General features: G+C 35.9%; 3 protein-coding genes and 1 long non-coding RNA gene across 8 annotated transcripts; 2 read left to right on the top strand and 2 right to left on the bottom strand.

Annotated features, from left to right (window-relative positions):
* Positions 1 to 908: 908 nt before the first annotated feature.
* LOC103944779 (loricrin-like) lies at positions 909 to 3,733 on the bottom strand. The gene is made up of 3 exons (XM_009355250.2): positions 3,646 to 3,733; positions 1,477 to 1,560; positions 909 to 1,159 (listed from the first exon to the last, which is right to left on the bottom strand). The coding sequence occupies exons 1-3, from the start codon at positions 3,731 to 3,733 to the stop codon at positions 909 to 911; spliced, it is 423 nt and encodes a 140-aa protein (XP_009353525.2).
* An 8,149-nt stretch (positions 3,734 to 11,882) lies between these two features.
* Positions 11,883 to 15,916, bottom strand: LOC103944662 (chaperone protein dnaJ 10). 2 transcript variants are annotated; one of them, XM_009355122.3, is made up of 10 exons: positions 15,769 to 15,916; positions 15,336 to 15,440; positions 14,731 to 14,790; positions 14,219 to 14,301; positions 13,621 to 13,786; positions 13,395 to 13,524; positions 12,855 to 13,013; positions 12,574 to 12,746; positions 12,353 to 12,433; positions 11,883 to 12,215 (listed from the first exon to the last, which is right to left on the bottom strand). In XM_009355122.3, the coding sequence occupies exons 2-10, from the start codon at positions 15,420 to 15,422 to the stop codon at positions 12,135 to 12,137; spliced, it is 1,020 nt and encodes a 339-aa protein (XP_009353397.2). In that variant the 5' UTR covers positions 15,423 to 15,440; positions 15,769 to 15,916; the 3' UTR covers positions 11,883 to 12,134. The 2 variants fall into 2 exon arrangements, with proteins under 2 accessions (XP_009353397.2, XP_048432126.1); XM_048576169.1 differs by lacking the exon at positions 15,769 to 15,916 and adding an exon at positions 15,664 to 15,757.
* A 1,056-nt stretch (positions 15,917 to 16,972) lies between these two features.
* Positions 16,973 to 21,897, top strand: LOC103939083 (pentatricopeptide repeat-containing protein At4g21065-like). Of its 3 annotated transcripts, none has more exons than XM_048576168.1 (3): positions 16,973 to 18,832; positions 21,365 to 21,431; positions 21,849 to 21,897. In XM_048576168.1, exons 1-2 carry the CDS (start codon positions 17,112 to 17,114, stop codon positions 21,408 to 21,410), a joined length of 1,767 nt encoding a protein of 588 aa, XP_048432125.1. In that variant the 5' UTR covers positions 16,973 to 17,111; the 3' UTR covers positions 21,411 to 21,431; positions 21,849 to 21,897. The 3 variants fall into 3 exon arrangements, with proteins under 3 accessions (XP_048432125.1, XP_048432124.1, XP_009353398.2); XM_048576167.1 differs by having other exon boundaries at positions 21,801 to 21,897; XM_009355123.3 differs by lacking the exons at positions 21,365 to 21,431; positions 21,849 to 21,897 and having other exon boundaries at positions 16,973 to 19,676.
* A 674-nt stretch (positions 21,898 to 22,571) lies between these two features.
* On the top strand, positions 22,572 to 24,740 carry LOC103930414. Of its 2 annotated transcripts, none has more exons than XR_007255318.1 (4): positions 22,572 to 22,758; positions 22,884 to 22,983; positions 23,095 to 23,695; positions 24,542 to 24,740. It is a non-coding gene; the product is annotated as an uncharacterized LOC103930414 (long non-coding RNA). The 2 variants fall into 2 exon arrangements; XR_007255317.1 differs by having other exon boundaries at positions 22,576 to 22,758; positions 24,558 to 24,740.
* Positions 24,741 to 25,368: the final 628 nt, after the last annotated feature.

Genomic DNA, 25,368 nt, shown 5'->3' with positions numbered 1-25,368 from the left:
AAAAGCAAGAGTGTAATCAATGGTAATAAGTGGAAAGAAAAATGTCATAGTTGGGGTCAGATGCACTTATATTTTCTCTTAATTTGAGTGGTGGAAAGCAATAATTATATGTCATGATGCGGGTCAATCCCCATTGATCTCCCTATTCTTCTAATTATCATTTCTTAAAAAAATAAAAAATAAAAAACTAAAGAAGAAAAAAATAAATTGATTGTGAACTCATCACTCCGGAAATTCGATTGTAAGAGAAATAAATTGGTTTATGAATTGACTTGTTGACTGGAAGTCTTCACTGTACATTGTGGAAGAAAGCAGATGACAACGGTCACATTCTCACCCCACTGGATTTGGGAATTTGAAAATAACAAAATGGGAAGAGTGCTGCCTGTCAAAGATAAGCATTTAGGCCCGTTTGCGATTTATCTTTTCAATCCAAAACAGCTCCACTTTAAAGTTAAGCAAAAATAAAAATGTTTGGTAAAAATAAAATATTCTGCATATAATTTTTTTTTAATTAACGATATTATCTACCTTAAGGGGGTAGAGGAGTGGAGTAAACTTTACAATAGGTTAGCAATAATATGATTCAAATTCGCTTTTGACTAGAACCAAACCTAAGATCTCTCACTTATAAGTGAAGATGAATACTACTAGACCATAGTACTAAGTGGCATATTCTGCTTACTTTTAAAGTAATGACTTTCAGGCAGTAGCTTTTACAAACAACATGAAAGTTACTTTTAAAAACTACTTTTGTAAAAAGTGGAGTTGAGCCTTCAATGAATAATTTTAATTCATGTAATAACTTCATTAATTTTTTACAATGAAATTATTTATCATTATATATATACATCTTCTCTCTTGAAGTACAAAGTGACCACCACCACTTACCACTACAATCACTAACCTTACATCACCACTGCCACCACAATCGTCGCCACCGCCACCACCTCCGGAATTGCCATTACCGCCACCATCATTGCATCATCGTCATCATAATCGTCACCACCGCCACCATCACCACCACCACCACCATTACCACAACCACAACCGCCACCACTGCAATCACAACTGCCACCTTCGTTGTCATCGCCTCTACCACCATTGTAAGCTTTGCACCCCAACCACCACACCCCACTATTCGCACCACCATTATACCCTTACAATTGTAGTTTCCATCAACATCACCACCATCACCCCACCACCACTGCCACTGCTACTACCATCATCGTCACCACCACCTACGATTGCAACCACCAGCCTTACACCATGTTGCCATCACCACCACTGTTGTTGTCTTATCCACTATCAACAAAGCTGCAATTGCCACCATACTTATGCCACCACTACTACTTTACACCCCAACCACCACACACCACCACACCACCCCCACCATTGTTGTCATCACCACTACTACCACCATTGTAAGCTTTGCACCCCAACCACCACACCCCACTATTCAAACCACCATTATACCATTGCAATTGTTGTTGCAATCACCATCACCACCTTTGACCTCACCGCCACTGCCATTGCTACTACCACCATTGTTGCCACCACCTACAATTGCAACCACCAGCCTTACACCATGTTGCCATCACCACCATCAACAACGCTACAAATGCCACCACTGCTACCTCTACTTACCCCAACCACCAGACTTATTGGAATAATATTGGCATCACCATACCACTCCCACCATTAATGCTGCCATCACCACCACTACCCTGCCACCACTATTGTTGTCTCCGCTCGCACTACTATGTTTGCTTTTGTCATTATATACAATTATATCACTTTTACATTAAATTTATCAAACGTTTTGACACTACTTTTTATACTCACAACATTTAGAAAAATAAATCAAACGCTCAACAGTTTTATTTTACAGCCAATTATTCTAAAGGACAACAACAATTTTTTTTTTTTTTTTATAAAACAATATATTTACACACTAAAAGGAAGAGAATAAATTAGTTGCAAACTCGTCACTCTCGAAATTTGTACCTAAGACCGCTTGTAAGAGAAATATTACTAAACAGTATTACTAAGTGGCAAACAAGGATGAAGCTAGTGTATGCATTTCCAAAAAAAAAAAATTATGGTTTGCATTCCACTTCTCAATGATGAGAAATTTTTCTTTGTGATGGGAATACGGATGGTACACCACGTGTTTTTATAGAAGTGGTGGAAAATTTTATTTTTTAAGTTATTAACTTTTTAACACACATATCTCGTCATTTGTATAGTGACACGTGGTGTACCGGTCATATTGAAAAATCTTTCATCAATGACTAGCCCTAATTAAACTACAATTAAAAAGAAAAGAAAAAATTAATGAAAAGAGCTTTAAAACTTTGAGTTTTAACCAAAAACCACCCATTAACTTTATTTAATGACAAGGACAAGAGAAAGAAAAAAAATACCTAACAAAAGTGCGTGCTAGCCCTGCACCTCTGTCAATACGTGATCCCCTGACTCTTTCTTATTTTCCCGCCATGGAAGCCATGGCAATCGATTCGGAGAAGAACCTCCACAGAAAGCATTCCGCCTACAACTTGCTGGTTCGTACTCTCTCTCTCTCAACAAAATTTTACTTCTTGCATCAACTTGTTTGTTTGCCGAGAAAACACATGAGAAAGTATAAATATTTTCATGCTCAATCGGAAAGTTCAGTTCTTTTCCTAGGGTTTTTTCAGCAACCGTTCCCAAATTACGAGCCATAACTGACATGAGCACAACAACGCACATGAAAGAAGTCCTTTATATACTTGATGCATTCACAAATCTTTATATACTTGATGCATTCACAAATCTTTATCACTGAAGAATCAATTTCTTTAAGTTCATCTTGAACTATCAAATTCAAGACATGAGCACAATAACGCACATGAAAGAAGTCACCATTCATCACGAGAAGACTTCTAAGATTCAATTGATTCTTCAAAATGCTAACAAAAGAAATATTTGAAGAAGCATTATCCAAAGTAAAATAAAATAACTTCTTCTCAATCCCCCACTCAATCACTAATGCATTAATTTTCTCAGATAATGCAACACCAGTATGAGGAGGAGGCATGTAACAAAAACTTAAAATTCTCTTATGCAATTTCCAATCTTTGTGTACAAAGTGAGCAGTAAGAGCAAGATACCCATCATTGCATTGCGAGGTCCATAAGTCTGATGTCAAACAAATTCTACATTCAACTGAGCCTAACAAATTATAAAGCCTTTGTTTTTCATTTTTGAACATCCTTAACACACATGCTTTAATTGTATTTCTACACGGTAACTTAATATCAGGAGATATATATATATATATATATATGCAAACAAAGCCCTAATTCCCTCATATTCAAAAAAACTAAAAAGGAAGATTATGCTTGATGATGGCCTCTACCAATAAGCCACGGAATACCACAACATCAAAGTTTTGGGAACAGAATTCAGACACCAACGACAATAATCCACCAGTCTGTCCAGGGCATGTTTTCAAATGTCTATTCATATTACCCATCCTATGATGACTATCATCTATTACCAGTTTCTTACAATCTTTACATTGAGCATGACTTTTACCATCTTCAAAAATAGTAGTCAATTTGTTGAAATTTTTCCAAACAGGAGACCTAAGTGTTCGCTTACCTAATTTGATCACTCTAGCGTTTTTCTTTGCCGGACCTGCATTCGTATCTTCTATATTTTCACTTCCATGATCAAGTTGTATTCCCATTGCTCTACAACATCCGTTGCTTCAAGAAAGAAAAACAAAACTATAAAATCTTGCTCATACCAATTTCATACCATATCCATTTCAAATTCACATATCCATCTCAATTTCAAATAGATCAGCATATATCAGCAAATAGATCAGCATTTCATTTCAATTCAATTTCAATTTCAAATTCACACATCCATTGCTTCAGCTTAATCCATATGGCACAACGCCAAAGTAAATAAGTAAACAAGTTGTATGTTACACACACACATGCACGCGAGTGCACACACACACACACACACACACACACACACACACACACATATATATATATATATTGAACAACAAGCTGTATGTTACTCTCAACCAATCCAAATTATATTTGTAAAGTAAAACATGCAAGCCTATTTCTCTCCAATAATTCAACCAATTCAAAAACCCTCACCAAGCCTACTATAAAAAAATGATGAATAGCTAGCCACTGTGAAAACACGCAACTATAAGATAACGATTAGGGTTATCCCCATCAACACAACACCTCTCCATTTCTCTCCAATAATTCATCCAATTCAGAAACCCTCCTCACCAACCCTTCTATACAAAAAATGAATAGTTAACCATTGCGAAAACATGCAGTTATCAGATAACAATACGGGTGTTGGACAAAGGCCATGAACTTCAAAGCTTTCCCCATCATAGCCTCATTTAGATGTGTTTGATATATATATATGGTTCAGTCTTTTTAACACACATTTAGAAACCTTAATTTTAGAAATTCCTAATTCGTGTGATTATTATTTATAGCAATTAGCAAATACCAAATAGATCAGCAGTTTCAACACAACAAACTGAGCAAAGAAATCATGAAGCAAATTAACCTTCTCCAAAAGCCCTATTTTAGAAACCCTAATTTCAAAAATTCCTAATTCCAAAAGCCCTAATTCAAAAACCCTTGAGTTTATTGCAGGAATTTTTTACCTTGTGCAATAAGAAGTATGGACTGAGACCGAGAGCTCGATTCAGAAGCCAGATTTGGGTGGTATTGGTATGGAGTATGGAGTCTGGACAGTGGGTGAACCGGTGAAGTTGCGATTTAGGTGAGGAGTGAGGACTGACAGAGTGACTGAGTAAGGGGTGACAGTCTGGGTGTGGTCGAGGACAACAAGGAGGGTGAGCCAGTGAGGTCACTGAGATTGAGGTGAAGGTGACTCGGTGAGGCGCCGCATGAGGTCAATCAAGAGAGACAGAGAGAATGATTTGAGTTTTTGATTTGAGAGAGAAGAGAATGATAGCTACAATGGACAGCTGAGATTAAATCTCAGCCGATCCAATGGTCATCAATTTTTTAACTTTAATTTAATAGATATATAATTATATTATATAATTATTATAGTTTTTAGGGGTATAAAATTTTTAAATTAATATATATATATATAATTATTATAGTTTATTTGTACTTTCATTAAGTATAACATAAGATTTTGTGGTATCCACTAGTGTAAATATTTTAAATTGAAGATCGAATTCATTCATTGTATTCATATAGGGTCAAGGAGTGTAGTTGTAAAATATCATCAAATTCGGAGTTAAAATAACCATTAAATCGTGATTTTTCGTTTATAACCGTCGAAAAGTTTTGTCCCGTTACTTGATCTTTGAATATTTGTTTTTTGCAATTTTTGGCATATGCGATCTTGAAGCATATACAAACAAGTTTGACGGTTAGATCATTGAAACTAGTTTCATAGAATGCGTATCCCATCAAAACAATATATTCACTAACACTTAAGAGTTTATTCATACTTTCATTAAGTATAACATAAAATTTTGTGGTATCCACTAGTGTAAATATTTTAAATTGAAGATTGAATTCATTCATTGTATTCATATAGGGTCAAGGAGTGTAGCTGTAAAAAATCATCAAAATCGGAGTTAAAATAATCGTTAAATCGTGATTTTTCGTTTATAACCGTCGAAAAGTTTTGTCCCGTTACTTGATCTCAGAATTGTGACAGCCCATCCTGAAATATTTCTATCGATGGTGTGGAATGATGATTTTGCCCTTGGATGTTAGTAGGTGTAGTGGGTGATTTGTTTTTGGTTGGTTGTTTTGTTGCCAACTAAGACCACACACACACACACACCCAAACAAACCCGTGGACTCTCTCTCTCTCCTCCCTCTCGGATTTTTCTGCATTTCCGTACAACCTGTACGGACAAACCTCAATCACCATTTCAGGCACGGATCGAGATCATTGTTAGTGTTTTTGAGTTCCTTGCAAGCTCAGGAACCCTTTGATACCTTTGGTTGGATGTGAGGCCTTCGTTTTCCCGAGAAACCAATAATCCCTATTTGGTGCACTATTCATGCAATCGTGATCGCGAAGTTTTTAGAAGTTTTTAAGCTTCTAGGGAGCTTTAGAATGTCTTCACGAAGCTCGGAGAAGAAAAACGAAGTGTTTTGGATGTCGGGAAGTTGAGTTTGGCGAGTTTCAAGTTTGGCCGGATTATCGTGGGTTTTTCCAGTGAGATTCCGTTGGATTTAAGTTCCAAAAGTGGTAAGGTTTTATTCTACTCGTTGTAAGCTTCATTTTGGTACAAATTTCATGGAATTTGGTTAAGAATTGAAGAAGATATGAAGTTTTGAAGTTTTTCCAGAAACCAGCGAAAATTCAAGTTACAGACGGCGGCGCTAATAACAGCGGACGGTGGAGACCGGCAAGACTCACCAGAGAATACGAAGAATATTCCATCAATTTTGATGGAATATACTAACGGCGTTACTAATGGCATCAGGTATATATAACGGTATATTTCATTTTTGGACAGGAATATTCCTTAACGCCGTTAGGGTTTCCGTACGTGTGCCAAGCACATGCCTGCGCGTGGCAGGCGCGTTTGGCTGTGCCTTGGCCAGCGCGTGGGTGGTCGAAAAATTATTTTTAAAATATGGGGATGTTCGTGGTGTTGAGTAGATCACGTTGGTATATTCAAACACTCCATTTGAGCACTGTATGAGAAGTTATTACCTAGTTTTGGTTATGTACTTTAAATTAACGTTTATATAGTTGTTTCGCATATAGGTGAGACCTATCCTGAGGACAAGCGCAGTCACTCAAGGCTCGGGGCTACGACCCTTCCACATATCAGTGAGTGGGCTTTTGGTTTTCCGTATATACCTATATACTTGAGATTTTTCCCAGAAAATGAAATTGAATGATTATATGTTTTAAAACGCCATGCAAAGTATCTGCCTATTTTACTTATGCATTAGTAGTTGCATATATTTATGATTGGTCACAGGTAAGTGCCAGGTAAGTTCATAAATTAAATATATGAGATTGCTTTAGTTAAGTGAGATACGATGGGAGATATATTGAGAGCTCATAAACCTGCATCCCAGTGTTAATGCTCCCGCCCAGAGTTAGGGCATAGTCCTTCACGTGATGTTCACCTCCCGCACCATACGCTCACCTTGGATCCAAGTTAGGTGCACAGTCCTGTCGTACAGACCACTATAGGTGGTTCCGACTCGTAGGTGACCCGCGATTATTCGCACAGTCTTCACGTGATCGTAGCACTTGAGCATATTTATTTACACCCAGTCCTGTCGTACAGACCACTTTAGGTGGTTCTAACTCGTGTGCAGGTATAGTTGTTGAGATGTGGATTTGAGCTCTAGATTCAGCTGTACAGGTCACGTTAGGTGACTCCGGTTGACATATCATTTGCATTGGCTTATATCACTTGGCTTACTTATATTTTATGCTAAGATATTCGATATGGTATATTTGTGAATGTTGCTATTCTGAGCATGGTTATGGTGTGTGTCTTTATATATATATATATATATATATATATATATAAGTTCTAACCCATCTCTGTAAAACCTGTATAATTTCCCAGAAAATAGAATATATATATATATATATATTCTATTTTCTGGGAAATTATACAGGTTTTACAGAGAGGGGTTAGAACTTTTGAGAATGAAATGATTTTGAAAAGCTTTGTTTTTGCCCACTCACACTTTCTGTTTTGCGCCCCTCCAGGTTTTAGGTAGAAGTGCTTTGGTGGCTCACGAGGATCTTGACGGTGGTTCTGACAGAACAACACAAATGTAGGATCACCTTTGGATGTTGTATAATTATTATTCGTCCTGCTGAACTGCACTTATGCTACTTATTCTCTGGTTGTGAATTCACACTTAATCTTGCACTTGTTCTTAGCTAGTACTGCTAGTAGTTTGGTTTTTATTTATTTACATTTCTATTATTATTTATGCTTCCGCACTGTGCACATGGCTACGTCACCCTCACGTGACGGCTAGCACGCCTCGATTTCAATCGGGGTGTGTCATGAATGTTTGTTTTTTGCAATTTTGTGCGTATGCGATCTCAAAGTATATACAAACAAGTTTGATGGTTGGATCGTTGAAACTAGTTTTGCAAAATGTATATCCCATCAAAACAATAGATTCACTAACACTTAAGAGTTTATTCATATTTTCATTAAGTATAACATAAGATTTTGTGGTATCCACTAGTGTAAATATTTTAAATTGAAGATCGAATTCATTCATTGTATTCATATAGGGTCAAGGAGTGTAAGTGTAAAAATCATCAAAATCATGATTTTTCGTTTTATAATCGTCGAAAAGTTTTGTCCCGTTACTTGATCTCTGAATGTTTGTTTTTTGCAATTTTTGGTATATGTGATCTCGAAGTATATGCAAACATGTTTGACGGTTGGATCGTTGAAACTAGTTTCGTAGAATGCGTATCCCATCAAAACAATAGATTCACTAACACTTAAAAGTTTATTCATACTTTCATTAAGTATAACTAGTATAACTATTTTAAATTGAAGATCAAATTCATTCATTATATTCATATAGGGTCAAGGAGTGTACTTGTAAAAAATCATTAAAATTGAAGTTAAAATAACCGTTAAATCATGATTTTTTGTTTATAACTGTCGAAAAGTTTTGTCCCGTTACTTGATCTTTGAATGTTTTTTTTTTGTAATTTTTTGCTGATGCGATCTCGAAGCATATACAAACAAGTTTGACGGTTGGATCGTTGAAATTAGTTTCATATAATTCGTATCCCATCAAGTTCAATGGTACATATATATATATATATTAGTTTCGTATAATTCGTATCCCATCAAGTTCAATGGTGTGTGTGTGTGTGTGTGTATATATATATATATATATATTAAGTAGATTTAAATCTATTTATTTTGTATGTCTAATTATTATAGTTTTTAGGGGTATAAAATTTAATTTAAAATTTAATATATATATATATAATTATTATAGTTTTTTTTTAAGGTTATAAATTATTAAATTAATATTTTGCTTATCGTGTTACCCACGTGTATATCCGAACAAACCCGTTAGCTTAACAGGTGCTTATCGGGTTACCCGATAACTACCCGATTCGTTATCATGTTGACCCAAACACCTGTTAATTTTGTGTCGTGTCGTGTCGGGTTATGGGATCGTGTCAGGAATTGTCAGGCCTACCTATTACTATCCACAAATGGAAGTATATTCCCGGCAATGTGAAGCACGACCTAATGGAACAACTGTCAGTAATTGTTTTATTTTTTCATATAATATTTTTATTAAATTTAATTATATATATATATATTTAGCAATTTATTGTTTTTTTTTTATAACTAACGCTTGTTTGTTTTTCTTTCTATTTTAGACCGAGTTCGATATTGGTTATGGTGAACCGCAAACGTTTGACTATATTTATGGGCTGCGGACGGCACAGTTCAAAGAGTGGATGTTCAAGCTACGCGACTACTATGCTGATCAAGAAAGTCATCAACAAGCTCTGAACAATCCGCCCAATGAATTTCAGAATTGGAGGGAGCAGTGGACGTGGCTATGTGAATTTTTTGACTTTTTTTTTTGGTTATTTTTCAAAGGACAGTTACTTGTTTTTTTTTTAATTTGCGATGGACAATTACTTTAATTAAATAATTGTGTTTAATATTTTAATATTAAATAAGTTAATTTTTTTTAAAAAAAATTAATTAATCAAACGTTAATAATGTTTGATTAATTAATTTGTTAAAAATTTATTACGTTTGTCGGACGAATCATTCCATCGGTTTACTTCAACTAAACCCATATAACCTCTTATTCAAGGGAAATTTTATTTGAACCCATATAACCTCACTCTATACCAAACTTAAATTTTAAACGTGAATTGTCTTTTTTATCCTATTAAATAATTACCATCAAGTACAAGATGAAATTAATAATAAACTTAAATTTATCAATAAATCCACATTCAATAATCAAACTCTATCATCACTCAATCTTTATCACACGTTCATTCTGACCGACAGATGATGATTTTGAAGTTTCAAATCCTTCAACTAATATGATATAAACCAATTATGCAAGGTTTTTTTTCTTTTGATTTTAATTTTTTAAGAGTTTAAAAGTAGAATGCTTGCAAAGAAGGTCTTTATTAGCCCGTGAGTAAATTTCTCTATAGGACTCATAACTCTTCCAAAAGGCATTGAGAATTCAATACTGCCACCAACTGAAACATAAAAATAATGAAGCTAAAACACTAGTAAATAGTTTGGCATATACATAACAAAAACAGAGAGGGTAAAAACAACTGAAGTGAAGAAATGTATTTTTTGAAGTTCTTGAAAGCAGCAATGTCGTCCATCAACCAATGCGAAAGGATTCATCTCCATAAAAGTGAAGTCCAAATCCGGAACGTAATGATAATTAGCAAAATTGTTCTTACTTCTAACAACTTCAAATACAGAAAACACGGCTTTGATAAAGTCCTCAGGTTCTGCTTTAATATATATTCAAGAATAATAATTGTCAATGATTTCCATAAACCAATGAACAAGAACACAACATATACCATATTATTGACGCATTAAGCAAATATGGTTTTTCCGTGGCACTAAAACAGAAGAAGGTTGGGACATTGATGATAATGAATATCATCCGTCCTATACATACGAGAACAATGTATATCAATGTGCCTATATTTTCGACTCTAGCGAGAAAAAAGAGAAGAGCATCATCTTCCTGCATGGGCACTTTTCTCATGAGAAATATTGGAGTAGCAAGTTCGCACATTTAAGAATCAAATATGAAAATAGTTTTAGAAACAGAGTTGTCTCCAACTGATTTTGGGTTTATTTTCTATATGGGTGTAAAGTTCACTTATTGAATTGAGTTTGTGAGGGTAGATTAGATAGTAAATTTGAGTTTAAAGAGATATTGATAGTTAAATTGAAAACAATATGGGTGTAGAGAGTAAGTTGGGTGTAAAAAGAGGTTATATGGGTTTAAATAAAATTTCCCCTAGTTTTATTAATAGTTAGAGGTGGATCCACTAAAAGACCAAGGTCAGGCCCCCTCCAAATACCAGAGAAAATGCATGGAACGGTCCTCTTGTGGACCCTCCTATTGCCTTGTACAAGCCCTTTGATTGTCTAGTACAAAGTCTAGGGGGTGCCCACCAAGCGTTCAATGAAATGGCCACTAGACGGAATTTAGAGATAATTGACGCTTTTTGCTCAATTTAACCTCACATAGTCTTTATTTATTTATTTTGGCTAGTAATTTTCGACACTCCTCTCATAGCCTCATGTACTCCACATGCAAGTGCAAAATAAAGAAAAAGAATACCAAAAGCCGTAGCCATATTTTTCTTGGTTTGTAAGCTACCGAGACACCCAAGGGCAAGATGATCACATCACAGTCTAAACTTTTGAGGAAAGGGAGTGAGTAGGCCCAAAGACTATTGTAACCAGGAACCTAATCTTTTGGGGATACAAATGTCACTGGGACCGAACATTCCTTCAACTTTGCCTGAATAATTAGAGAGAGAGAGAGAGAGAGAGAGAGAGAGAGGACTGCCAAGATGTAATAGATGCTTTGCACAGTCGCTGGCACACCAACGGCGGGAGTCACCCGCTCCAGTGGCTGCTAAGAATCCTCAATTTAGAAATAGTTCAAACAGTTGTCTGACTAGGCATTCATTCTTTACCACCACCTTTGCGGAGTTCATTCATTGAATACAAATGTTTCTAAGATAGGCAAAAATGTGGCTAATCCAGCACCACCATTGACCCGATTTTAAGGCTATGGTGCTCAACAAAAAGGTTTCCAGCCTTGAAAACACTATTTGTTATTTATGTAGCTCATTCATGTACATACAAAATAAGTACAACTAAATACAACAGAAACAAGCAAAGGGAATCAAGTCAAGGGTGCCAGACTAAACTAACCAAATTAAGCGGAAACATGCTCTTCAAAGTTCAACTGATGGCTACGATGCTATAAAACCCCATCACCTTAAATATGCCCACTTACATCACAGTGACGATGGAATTGCTTTTTGTATATAAGAAGCAATTACGGTGATGAAGCAGAATCTATTTTGGTGTCATTTTCATGGCGGAGACTGTTCTCTCTACTGTAAGCAGCTTTTGCACCCTGAAAAATAATGAAAATTTGAGATTGTAGAACTTTCATTCGTCAAGAACAATTACTCAGTTCAAAATTCAGGCAAAAAGAAAATTCTGGGTCCTGGAATGATATACTTCTACAATTCAAGGAAAATAAACGCTTACTTGGAAGATTGTTCCTAACTTTTTCAATGCTTGAGCCCGAACCCTCAAAACATCCCTGGACACAGTGGGGTCTTTAAGTACCTGAAAGAAAAAAACAATTCTTAATGATTTCAAATTTTACTTGATGCCATTTTCAATTATATTTACCCAATACAGCAAAGTAATAGCTTGCCGGAAGAATTACTATTATTAGACTTAAGAAAGGAAATACTGGAACTCACTGCTTGGCAGACATGTGACAAGGTTGACTCAATATCAACGACGTTAATCTGCCATAGGGAATTAAGCACTAGATCCTTCTTATCTTCAATGGCTTTTATTAAGGTCTCTTCCTTGTTTTCAACTTGGTTCAACTTCTTTAGATCTTCCTGTAGTTGAATTAAAGCTACAGCACCTGCACAGATCACGATAATCATGAGTTTCCCGGACCATAACAAATTTTTACATTGAAGGATAGTACCGGCAGTCACCAAACAGAACCCCTTAATAGCAGAAAGTGTACCTGAAGCTGCTGCTACCTGTGACTTTATCTGATGTCCTTTATCTCGCACCCATTCTGCTAAAAATGGTACCTTCATGTATCGTTTGTCCTTTCCAATTTCTCTTGCAGCTTTCCTCGTGTAAATATAACCAATCGTATGCAGCATAGCCTCACCGAAGGCTAATAAAAAAAATCAATTACAGTTTGCAGCAAGCACGACGCAAAAATAAGGTTTCATATAGTTAGCATTGAAAAGTTTTGAAGTGTAAATCAAAAATATAATTGGTGAGAATGCAATATTTTTCCAGTTTATTATTTATTTATTTATGTTTGGAACAAAGCATGCCATTTGGTGAGTTTTGTTAGAAGTGAGAATTAAGCTTCATTTTCCTTAGGCATTTTCTTATCGAAAGTTAAAATTGAGCTTTATCTTCAGTAGCTACTAATGAGTCAATTTTTTGTTACAAGAAAATGACCAGGTACAAAGTCATAACAACAGATTTTTAAATCTTTTGGTAATAAAATATAGTCCTTTTGGGGAAGACAAAGAAAGGGGTATACCAGCTGATGAGAGGCGTCGTGCTTCTGAATTTGCCCATTTTACAAAATCATCTGTACAACCATCAACAAATGGTTGAAGGCGATCTTTCAGAATAGTTATGAGCTTTGCTTCCCTTTCCTTCTGCAAGGCCTACATAATTAAAAAATAACATAAAAAATAGGCAGAGGATTTAATTATGCATACTGAAAAACCAATATATTGTTAACACCAGTGTAAAATACATACCCTCATTTTCTCCGTGACTTTCTGCCTACGGACTTCAGGGTCCTGTGTCTCTTCTTCAATTTCAACAGATGACAAAGAAGCCAAAGAAAGTTGACCTACATAATCTTCAAAGAATTCGCTTCCAAAAAGCATTCCAAACACAGCTGCAGGGTCTACCATGGAATCCCTGAAAGATAAAACAGAATTGCAGACATAGGTATTTTCCACCATGTTTCCCTTGAACATCCTCTCTTACAAAAATCATTTCAACACTATACTTGTAGATACAACTGAAGAAAAAACATCTACAATTTAGAAAAAATTCGTTTAGGCACAACTTAATATCATGAAGACTAATTGGAGGAAATGTTTAGAAATGCATAACAACTCTTTCCAGGAAATTACAAAATCGCATAATATCTTAAAGGATTGTTTTTCAATGACAAAATATTTAAATGATCCTTATACAGAATTGTTATTGGCACTCCAAAATTATCATGGTGCACTCCAAACTTTCTATATTTAGAAAGAAAAATAAACTTGTGAGGAATGCACAATGAGATTTTTGGAGTGGCAATAACAGTTCCCTTATTATATTCCCTAGTTTGTAAAAACTTACTGTTGTATGCCTGCCTTTCCATGCTTGTCATATGCTTCACGCTTCTCTGGATCACTTAGAACCTGATAAGCCTCGCCAAGTGCCTTTATGAAAATACAATAACCAGGAAATTAAGACACAATATGACAAGAAAACTTAAATAAAAAGCAGCATTTAGATGCGAATGAAACATTTTCCTGTACTTTCCCACAACTCTTCAACAAACCAACCAGCCAAATATACAACTGGCCTGGGGAGGAAATGTACATGTATGTTCAGGGTGGGGTAGCACATATACAAGGCATATTGCCCAATTCAAGTTCCCATCAAATTACAACATACTTCTCAGAGACTTGAGTATTTGTTTTACAATGTTGCATCTTGGGAGTTTCCAAAAAAAAAACACATCGATTTTATAAGCTCAACAAGATGAACACAAGTATAGTGATGGTTATCCATATGAAATTTCAATCACAAGATTTGCTTGTCTATAGACAATGAAGTTTAATGGCACAGATTTGTGGTTAGCTTACCTGGAAATTGTCGGCAGCCTTTGGATCTCCAGGATTTTTATCAGGGTGAACACGCCTTGCCTAGAAACAACACATAAATCCCATATTATAGTTGAGTAGATGTCTCTATCCTAAACATAAATAAAATCTGGGCATAGAAATATAACAAGAAGAAATTCCAAATATTTTAAACTTGAGAAAGAAATCAAGAAAACATACAGCAAAGCACAGTGCATAATGATGCGGACCATAACTAATAAACGGATCAATGCGGCATAAGGATCAGTTCTGTGATGTGCTTAAAGCTTTGGACAAACAGTATTCTTGAGGCCTTCGAAGCCCGATAGTTCCAGGAAATGGCAATATTTCGTAGAGAACAAGAATAAAATAAAAAGAGAGTACATGTTCCAAGCCAGATACCTATTAAAGTTGTGTGAACTGTACGGAACCATGCTACTGAATTCAAACAGTGCACTAACTTAAATGGGCAGCTATAAGTAATAAAAAAGAACTACGAACTTTTGAAACTCCTGATTGGGGAAAACAAAATTGTTCTTGTTAACAGTTAAAATGCTTCCAAAAGCGAAAACAATGAAGAAATTGGGAGAGGGAGAATTTCTAACTACCTTGAGATAGTAAGCCTTTTTTATCTCAGCATGAGAGGCGTCGACATTGACACCCAATACTTCATAGTAGGCAGTGTCCTTCACCATAATTCTCAGATCACAACCCTATCAGACCAACATTACAGAAACAAATCAGTCCATAAATTGGAAAAAGAAAAGAAAAATAGTATTAAAAAAAAAATAAAAAATTATAGAAATAATAGGCTAAATTAGATTCCAAATTAAAACTCCCAGGAAACCAGAAAAAAGATTGAAAGTGAGTATAGCCAGATCTGAGGAGGAGAAAGAAACCCAATTGAAAGTAAGTAGCAATGCAAATATACAACACCTCAAAATTAGGACACTGTTATTATATTCCAGTTTAATTAAAGCAGGCAAAATGGAACAAAAAGAAAAACCCCAACAAGGGAAAACTTTGAATCGAGCAACTTACGGTTTCAAGGGCTCAGGCAATGAAATTTGGACAAGCAAAATATGGATTGTGTTTCAGAGTCTAATCCCAACCACTCATTGAATCGAACGACTATAACTACAGCTTGCATCAGTCCACAAGAGATAAAGACAAGGTTTGAATTAGAGCTATCAAAAATGGAACTGTGATTGTTTTAATAGGCAAGTTTGTTTTTTTTTTTTTTTTTTGGGCAAAAGTTTTAATAGGCAAGTTGGTGCCAAATAGTTGTGTCAAAAATGAAATGTCCATATTAACCTTTAATATAATGTCTATTTGACAGAATGGATAAAAATGAGGTGAGTTAAGACTAAATGGGACCAAATGACAATTTCAGACGGTAAAGTGAGACAATACTAGTTTCAGTGGATAAAATGAGACTAAATGACAATTCATAGGACAAAGCAATTAGTAAATTTTTTTTTCTTTAGCTATGCTCCACATTTATTTATTTATTTCTTTGAAAGTGCTTATACATTACATTTTATTCTGTCTTACTTTATTCTTCTACTCACTCTTCAACTTTGGTGTTTCATATTACCTCATTTTATCAAGAGGGGCCTTGAGATAGCGCCTCGTTTTTGAATTTTTTAGATTAAACATCTGCTTTTTTTATGAATTTCATTAAATATTCTTGCTAAATCTTCTAAAATATAGTAGATAAGTTTTAAAAATCTTAAAACACATCAAACTTGATCTAGTTATGCTTCTAACATACATTGTCTTCCTAACTCCACACCGCACAAATAAGACCATCTCCAAAGGCGATGTCAAATCTTAGGTGGAATTCCATATAATCAATTTTGAAAGTAAGAGTGAGCTCCAACCGATATGTCAATCCTATGTGGATTGACATATGAGTTTTCATATGTCAAATTTGACATATAAGAAAAGGTGATGTCAATTTTTTTTAATTATTTTATTATGTGTGTCCTATTAATGCACAAATTATAGATCTTGAAAAATGTATTTTAATTGATTTCTTTTTAAAATGAGTCATACAAATATCATTTATAACAAATAAACATATAAGTTGGAAAAAGAGAAAATCTCACATTGCCACATCAACCATCAAATTAACATTTGACATTTATCTTTTGACATCTCCTTTGAAGATGATCTAATATGATATCTTCTTAAATTTTTTAATCTATCGTCTACTCTAACAAAGTCAATTGTTTGCTAAAAAAAAAAAAAAAATCTTCAAAAATGTAGTAGACAAGTTTAAAATTAGAAGTCTGAATGGGATAAGACTGAGACAGCAAAATCTACTAGAAGGGAGCTGCCATGCACAAGTGGAGCAGCATTTCTGATTCTCCCTCAAAGAAATGGAGATCACCACCATGTCTGAAGCCATCCAACTCCACGCCCAAATTCTCAAAACAGGCAGCACCCACCCTAACCAGAACCAGAACCTCTCGAAGCTTTTCACCTTCTCTGCTCTCTCCCCCTCCGGCAACCTCGCCTACGCCCGTCTCATACTAGACTCCTTCCCTACCCCCAACTCTTACCACTACAACACCATGATCCGAGCCTACTCTCAAAGCTCCGACCCCATTCAGGCCCTCCATCTCTTTCTACCCATGGTTGCCGAACCGACCCGCCGTGCGCCCCGCCCCGACAAGTTCACCTACCCCTTCCTCCTCAAGTCATGTGCCCGTTTGAGACTGACCCATGAAGGAAAACAGCTTCATGGGTTGATGGTGAAGTCGGGTCTCGGGTTGGACCGGTATATCCAGCACTCGTTGATTCATATGTACTCTTTGGGTGGGGAGTCGGGTCTTGCTTATAAGGTGTTCGAGAGAATGTCTGACAGAGATGTGGTGTCCTGGACTTCAATGATTGATGGGTTTGTTGACGATGGGAGGCCCGTGGAGGCGATAAGGTTGTTTGAGAAGATGGTGGATGATGGGGTTGAGGTGAATGATGCAACGGTGGTGTCAGTTTTGAGAGCGTGTGCGGAGACAGGGGCGTTGGGCGTAGGGAGGAGAGTGCATGGGGTTGCTGAGGATAGAGGGATTGGTTTGAAGCCTAACGTTAGTACTGCCCTTATTGATATGTTTGCAAAATGTGGTTGTATGCAGAGTGCAAGGCGGGTTTTCGATGACGTTGTGGATAAAGACGTTTTTGCATGGACGGCTATGATATCCGGCCTTGCAAGCCATGGCCATTGTCAAGATGCTATTGAATTGTTCAGTAAAATGCAAGATTTTGGTGTGAAACCTGATGGGAGGACTATGACTGCAGTTTTATCGGCATGTAGGAATGCAGGTCGGGTTGAGGAAGGTTACGCGTACATGACAAGTATGCAGAAGGATTATGGAGTTAGGCCTACAATTCAACACTATGGATGCATGGTAGACCTCCTTGCTAGAGCGGGTCATTTGAAAGATGCTGAAGAGTTCATCAGGAAAATGCCCATGGAACCTGATGCAGTTTTGTTCAGAAACATGATATGGGCATGCAAAGTGCATAACGATACCAATCGAGCGGAACGCTTGATAAAATATCTTCAACAGCTAAAGACGAATTCAAATGATAGCGGAAGTTTTGTACTTATTGGCAATGTGTATGCATCAGCAGGCAAATGGCACGACAAAGCAAAGGTTAGAGATTTGATGAAGCAAAAAGGACTAGTAAAGCCACCAGGGTTTAGTAGGATTGAGGTTGATGGGGAAATCCACGAATTTGCTGTCGGAGATTCAGGACACCCTGAAGCCGAAACAATTTACAGAAAGTTGGAAGAAATAGAAGATTATTTGAGAAAAGAAGGGTACAGTCCCAAACTTTCAGAGGTTTTGCTTGAAATCGACGATGAGGAGAAAGCTTTTCAATTGAGTCACCACAGTGAGAAGCTTGCTCTTGCCTTTGGTCTGATTAGAACACGTCCAGGGTCTGAAATTCGGATCGTGAAGAACTTACGGTCTTGTGAGAACTGCCATGCTGTTATGAAACTAATTTCAAAGGTGTACCGACGAGAGATAATAATGAGGGATCGAATACGATTCCACCATTTCAAGAACGGAGATTGCTCTTGCAAGGATTACTGGTAAGCGTCCAATATTAATAGAAAGATTCATTTTGAGTGATCAATTCTTTTACATCTTCCATTTGAAAAGCCTGAAGAAAGCTTTGCTTATCATTGGATATATAAGCATCATAAGAAAAACGAAGTACAACAGATTGTAACACATCACGAGAACCAAACAGCCCCATAAAATCGGGAACAAAAAAGCCTGAAGAAGTTTCATCTTCTTCCAGTAATCCTTAACAGAGGAGAAACTATACCCTATCTCTTAGAACGACTGTTGTATCTGAATTTCCTCCTCAATGGACCGTTTAAGGTTTCGAATATGGCCCTCAAAGCATCAGAAACCCTAATCTCGTCAGCCCTCATCTCAACAACCTCTTTTGTCAACCCATCAAGAACCCTGAGTAGCTCGGCACACTCAAAGCGCTTATGCAAGAACATCAGCAGCAATCCCAGCTCCTCCAAATCCAAATTCAACACCCATTTCGGCAGTTTAGTCCGAATAAGTGGTGGTGATGATACCGACATGGCATTCTCAGATTCTTGCTGCGCAAGAAAGAGACCAGAGCCTGCTTGTGCCTACATTTCTTTAACAGCTTGTCATGCTCAGCCAATTTCACTTATTTTTGGCCTCATTACCAAGTAGTCCTGCTCCGACGGCTTCTCATCTATACTAATTAATATACATGTATTATAGCATAAATGAACTGTTATCCGGTGTACGGCCATTTGGCTTGGCTCGATTAGATTTTCTGTGAAAAATAAATTTGTAGAGACGCCATCCGAAACTTGTAGAGCATCAAGGACATAAAAAAAATGAATTAACACCCAAATAGAAGGGTTCATTGCGTTTTCCCCTTTCTCTCTTGTGTTTGGCCAATGTGTATCTATATATATCTATATATATAAAGGGAGAAGGCTAAATAGGTGAAGCATTTCAAAATTATATATATATATAAAGGGAGAATATATATAAAGGGAGAAGGCTAAATAGGTGAAGCATTTCAAAATGCCAATAAAGTCCCTTTGTTTTCTTCGCAACCGAACCCAAAAAAATTCAAAAAATAAGGATAAACTGGTAAAAAAACAATAACCGCACAGAAATATGTACTGAAAAACCACCACGTTCAGGACGGTCAGATTTCTACGTAGCAGTTTCCGTTCAATTTTCAAACCCCCCCCCCCACCCCCCACAACCTTTTATCATAACTTCTTCGCTTCATTTGTTCAATTACAAAATTCTGATCTCCATAGATCGATCAACCTCCTTCCCAATTCGAGCACTGCTTTTCTCTTCTTTCTAATACTTCATCTTCGTTTCATATCAGCTTGCTCTGACTCAGCCATTCCTGTCGGTTTGGAATCGCCATCACCACTGCGTACCAGAAAGACGGAGGAGATACGTTTTTCATCGAAGAAAGCATTTCATGGACGTCCCTCGGTGTGTTCGATAAGGTTTCTCAAGCTCTCTCTATATATATAAAGGGAGAAGGCTAAATAGGTGAAGCATTTCAAAATGCCAATAAAGTCCCTTTGTTTTCTTCGCAACCGAACCCAAAAAAATTCAAAAAATAAGGATAAACTGGTAAAAAAACAATAACCGCACAGAAATATGTACTGAAAAACCACCAGGTTCAGGACCGAGAGATTTCTACGTAGCAGTTTCCGTTCAATTTTCAAACCCCCCCCCCCCCCACAACCTTTTATCATAACTTCTTCGCTTCATTTGTTCAGTTACAAAATTCTGATCTCCATAGATCGATCAACCTCTTTCCCAATTCGAGCACTGCTTTTCTCTTCTTTCTAATACTTCATCTTCGTTTCATATCAGCTTGCTCTGACTCAGCCATTCCTGTCGGTTTGGAATCGCCATCACCACTGCGTACCAGAAAGACGGAGGAGATACGTTTTTCATCGAAGAAAGCATTTCATGGACGTCCCTCGGTGTGTTCGATAAGGTTTCTCAAGCTCTCTAAAATGCCGGCCTCAGCCAACCGTCTCTGGTTCAAGTGCCAAGTTCAGTCCTAACCCTAATTTTTTCTTTCATTCCTCAATTTTTTTCCATCCGAGCAATGAAAAATTGAACTGGGTTTTCAGATTGTTGATCCCAATTTGTGAAATCGCTTCAAAGTTTGAATTTTTTTTATTACTGTGTTTTGCGTTTTTGGAATTTTTGGCTGCTAGCATACTGTCTATACTTTCAAGGAAGGTTGTTGCTGCCAAAACTGAATCACCACGTTTAGGATGGATGTTGTTTTGATCAAGGATTCCCCTGATTAGGTTTTCATTGCAATTTGGTTTTATAGTAAATGCAATTCCGGTTCCTAAAGCTGAAAGAGAAGGTTGGCAAAGGTATGTTTACAGCTATATATGTTGTGTTGCCTTCAAGTATGTGATTGGGCTTTTGTCTTTCTTCCATTTCAGTCGTCTATTTTCCTTTCAATTTTCATGAAAAATAGATTTAGATGTTAAATTTTTCAGTGCACAGGTTCATATTTAATCCCTTCTATCTATAATGGAAGTTTATAGGGTTTATGCTTTGGTTTATAGTGATGGAAATAAAGTTGTTGCGATGAAGACCTCCCTCACTCTCTGAAGCCCAGAACGGAGTGAAACGGTAATTCTCCACGCCTTCTCCTTTTCCATTGAAGAGTTTGAATACTTACTTTTCTTACGTTTTTCTCATTGAATTTTCTTTTCAGTGTATTTATTTAAATGGGTTTGACACATTTACCAGACATATGAAATTAGAAAACTAAACTTTGGGACTTTGTTGCACAATAGCCAGTAGACAAAAGGGAATAGATTGGAATAGTTGGACTCATTTTTTACTGCCTCACTGCAGAGATCATCACTTCCCTCCCCAATTTTTTTACTAATCTCTGTCCACTTCATCTAATTATTTAAATGCCTTAATCTCTTGATGCTTCTTCTTTGCTTTTTCATCCATTTTCAGTTTTCAACACATTTTGTAATTGTGAAACAGGTATTAGATTGATTTTAGCAAGTGGGTTTTTTTGTTAACGTTGATCAGATTCGGACCTTTGTGTCGATCGAAGTCATTGTTGGTGGGTTAGCTGAGGTATGATTGCTAGCTTTCTCTCTTGGTGCAATTCAAAATGTTTTGAGTTGTTATATGAACTTAAGATTTAGTAAGTACTTGCTGAAAGTCATGGGATTCCGAAATATACATTCCGTGTAAAAATGAATAAAACCGTGAGAATGTAGTATATTTCGTTGATTTTGATTGTGTTGTTTTTGGACTACACCAGAGACCATGTGGCACATTAGATAAAAATTTGACAATGTTTCGAAGAACACATACAGATCTAAAGGCTTTCCATCTATAAATATTTATTGGTAATTAGTGTTTGTAGATTGCCTCTTCAACTAACCATGTATGTTTCCTGTAATCCCCTTAATATCTCCCTAACCATCTTTGTTTCTTATTTTTTGAATGATATCTATAAATTATAGGGAATGCCCCGTCTGTACCAATTCCATGTATCCAACCTATCAAGTCCTTTTTCTCTAACCTTCTCCAAATTTGAATTTCACTGAAGTGAGGTTTTGTTTGAGTATTGGTAATTTCTATTGGTAATTCATTGTTTGATTGGTTTTGTTGCTTTCCTCCGCGTTTGAACTCATATTCGTTAATCTACCAATTTTATTTGGGCGCTAAATTGCCTCTATTACTCAAGGCTATCGTACTTTTAGTTAGATTGTTCTGTAATTTTCATTGAGATGCTTTCAATTCTCCTCTCATCTTAATTAAGTTATATAGTTTGAATTTATGCATTTTAAATCTTCCCTTTTATCTGGACTATTGTTAATAGTTATTTATAATTTATCCATTTCTTCTTGCAGGAAAGAACAAAAGTGGGTGCTTACTTTTACTGCATTGCACACACATGAATATGACTGCAAAATTAGTCACTACCAAGGTAAAAGACCATCAATGTTTCTTTATTCCTGTACCGTACACACGCATGCATATTCCTGGGCTTATTTTCACTCACTTTCTAGGCCACAAAAGGACCCTCCTCATGTTTATGTTTTCTTTATGCAGACTACTCTTCAGAGATAAATAGATTCAATGCCTCATTATAATTCTACTAATCCCACACATGCCCAAAGATCACTGAACAGTCATTTCTGATTTCTTTCAGGTTTGATCTCTCTTTCATGCTTTCGTTTCCCGAGCAAGTATATAAAAAACTGTTAACGTTCAGATTTTTGTTTCTTTCATAGCTTTTTATATTTTTTATTTTATTACACAGGTTCACATACTGTTTCAAGTTCTATGAGAATATGCTACACCGATATTGTCAGTTTCATCACACCAGAGATTGGCGGCTTCAACTTCATTGTCGCTAAGACTGGTGCCCCATTGGTGTTGGGTACAGTTTATTGATACGTAGGAGTTTTACAGTTAGCTTGGTTTTTGTATACCTCTGTGTCAAAAGAAATATGTGTATGTTGTTTGCTGCAAATGAATTGATTTCATTGCATTTCAGGCTTCATGACTTGAAGCAACTTGGTGAGTTTTATGCTGTTTGTTCGATTATAGTATATTCTTTTACAATGACTTTAAGTATTTACATAGATAGTTTTGCAATTTGATTTTTTTTATTTTTTTATTTTTTGCAGTTTTTTCTAAAAATGCACGATTCAATTTGGATGTGGCCTTACAATTTGTTTCATTACAATATAATATGTTTTAAATGTTCTCTTATTGAGTAAAGTTTTGGATGGTTTGGCAGTGTGTAATTGAAGTTCTGTTTGTCATTGTATCGATGTTGCAGTTTGCTTACTTGCCAAAGCTTTTAACATGTTTCGGGAGTGATACACATGGAGAATACCAGTGGCTACACATTCCAGGTTTGAGCATTCGCTTGCTGTCTATTTGCCATACAAATATTCAAGTCATGTTCGCTGATTAGGAATGGATTAGTCTTAGGTTAAGTAGAATTTGATTGAAGAGGCTAACATTAAGTATTTGTGGATTAATTTTTGGAATCGGAGCTCTCTCGCCAGTGATTCGATCGGGTATTGATCATATCCCTTTTCCATTTTTACCATCACCAAATTGGATGTGTGTTTTCTCTTCATTTCAGTTCTGGGTTCTATCCATTTTGCACTCCTATAATTTCCCAAATCATTTGCATACAAACTAACGTAAATTAAAAAAATAAGGACAGACGATTATGGAGTGCATGCTGATGTTTATTTAATTGAATTTTTTTGTTTTTATTTTCATATAAAAGTGTGCTTTTACCAATTGGTTTGCAACCCTGTTATATTTGCAGAACAGTGCCTCATGTTTATTACAATCATCTTAATTAGTTAGACTTTCAATTTAATGTCATATAACTATTCTTACTCTTCAGCTTAATATTAAGATGTGCTATTACTTGGAGAAATACTACTATGTTTGACACTATTTGACCAATTAGTTAGACTTTCAAAAATCTTGGTTTTACAGAACATGTTTATCATTTCAATTAAATTATATGGACATTTGTGACATAGCCATTTCTTATTTAACAGAAAACATAGTCATTTCTTATTTAACAAAAAAAGATGTACTGAATTAAGCTAAACTGTTTTATGATGAAATATTTATAGCGTCGTCAGGAATAACCTCAATTATTTCAGTTGGCTTAGCTTGGTCTTCTCTTGGCCGATTCTTTATCAACTCCTCTTGCTTAACCTCAATTATTTCAGTTGGCATTGGTTGCAGACCCATTTGTTGAGGTTCGAAGAAAAAGGAAGGGGGGAAAGTGTATTCTTGCCATAGATTTTCTGTTGGGAGTGAGCATTGAAGAAAAGGGAAGGTGATAACAGCGGAAGAGGTGGCTTTTTGCTTTTGGCCTTTTGTTTTCTTCATTTTGCTTAATGTTGAGACTTGAGAAAAGAACTAATGTTGAACCCCAATTCGAGAAGATAATGTGAAGAAAACAAATATTCGTAATTGTTATTATGTCCAAGATCAAACCAATTATGAACAATTGCTGTCCTCTAACAAAAAATTTTTTGACCCATGTTTAGTTATTCATAATCTTCTTCGTAATCTCAAATATCCACGTAGTCCAAAATCATCCCTAAACACCAGCGGGGTTCGAGAAGGATTTTGAATATCATAACAGTTATTCATAATTATGATTTTGTTAAGGAACCTTGCGTACATGCATTGTTTTTTTTTTTTTTTTAATCCATTTGAACCAAATCATCCCATCCCCATTTGCACCCCAACGACCAACAAAGCACCCCAAAATTTCTTAAGATGTGTTGATCACAAATTCTTGAAGATCATATCCTTAAACTAATGAACCAAAATTACTAATAAACATAATACCTAAGAAACCAAAATTACTAAAATTTTAAGGATATCATAACATTTTAGAGCTTATATGTGCATTGTTGAGTTATTAGAGCAAACTAATAAATATAATGAACCTACATTGAATACAAATTCTTCTTTGTCATGTGGTAGTTTTTTAGCCTCTTACTATGGGTTACACATTTCTAAAAACTTTTTATATTATGTCCAG

Source organism: the organism of the source record quoted next, unplaced genomic scaffold (genome assembly GCF_019419815.1).
Source record: "Pyrus x bretschneideri cultivar Hongxiangsu unplaced genomic scaffold, Pyrus_bretschneideri_v1 Contig85, whole genome shotgun sequence".
NCBI classification, from domain to species: domain Eukaryota; kingdom Viridiplantae; phylum Streptophyta; class Magnoliopsida; order Rosales; family Rosaceae; genus Pyrus; species Pyrus x bretschneideri.
Note: the sequence above shows the minus strand (reverse complement) of the source record. Positions and strands in the feature narration are given on the sequence as shown.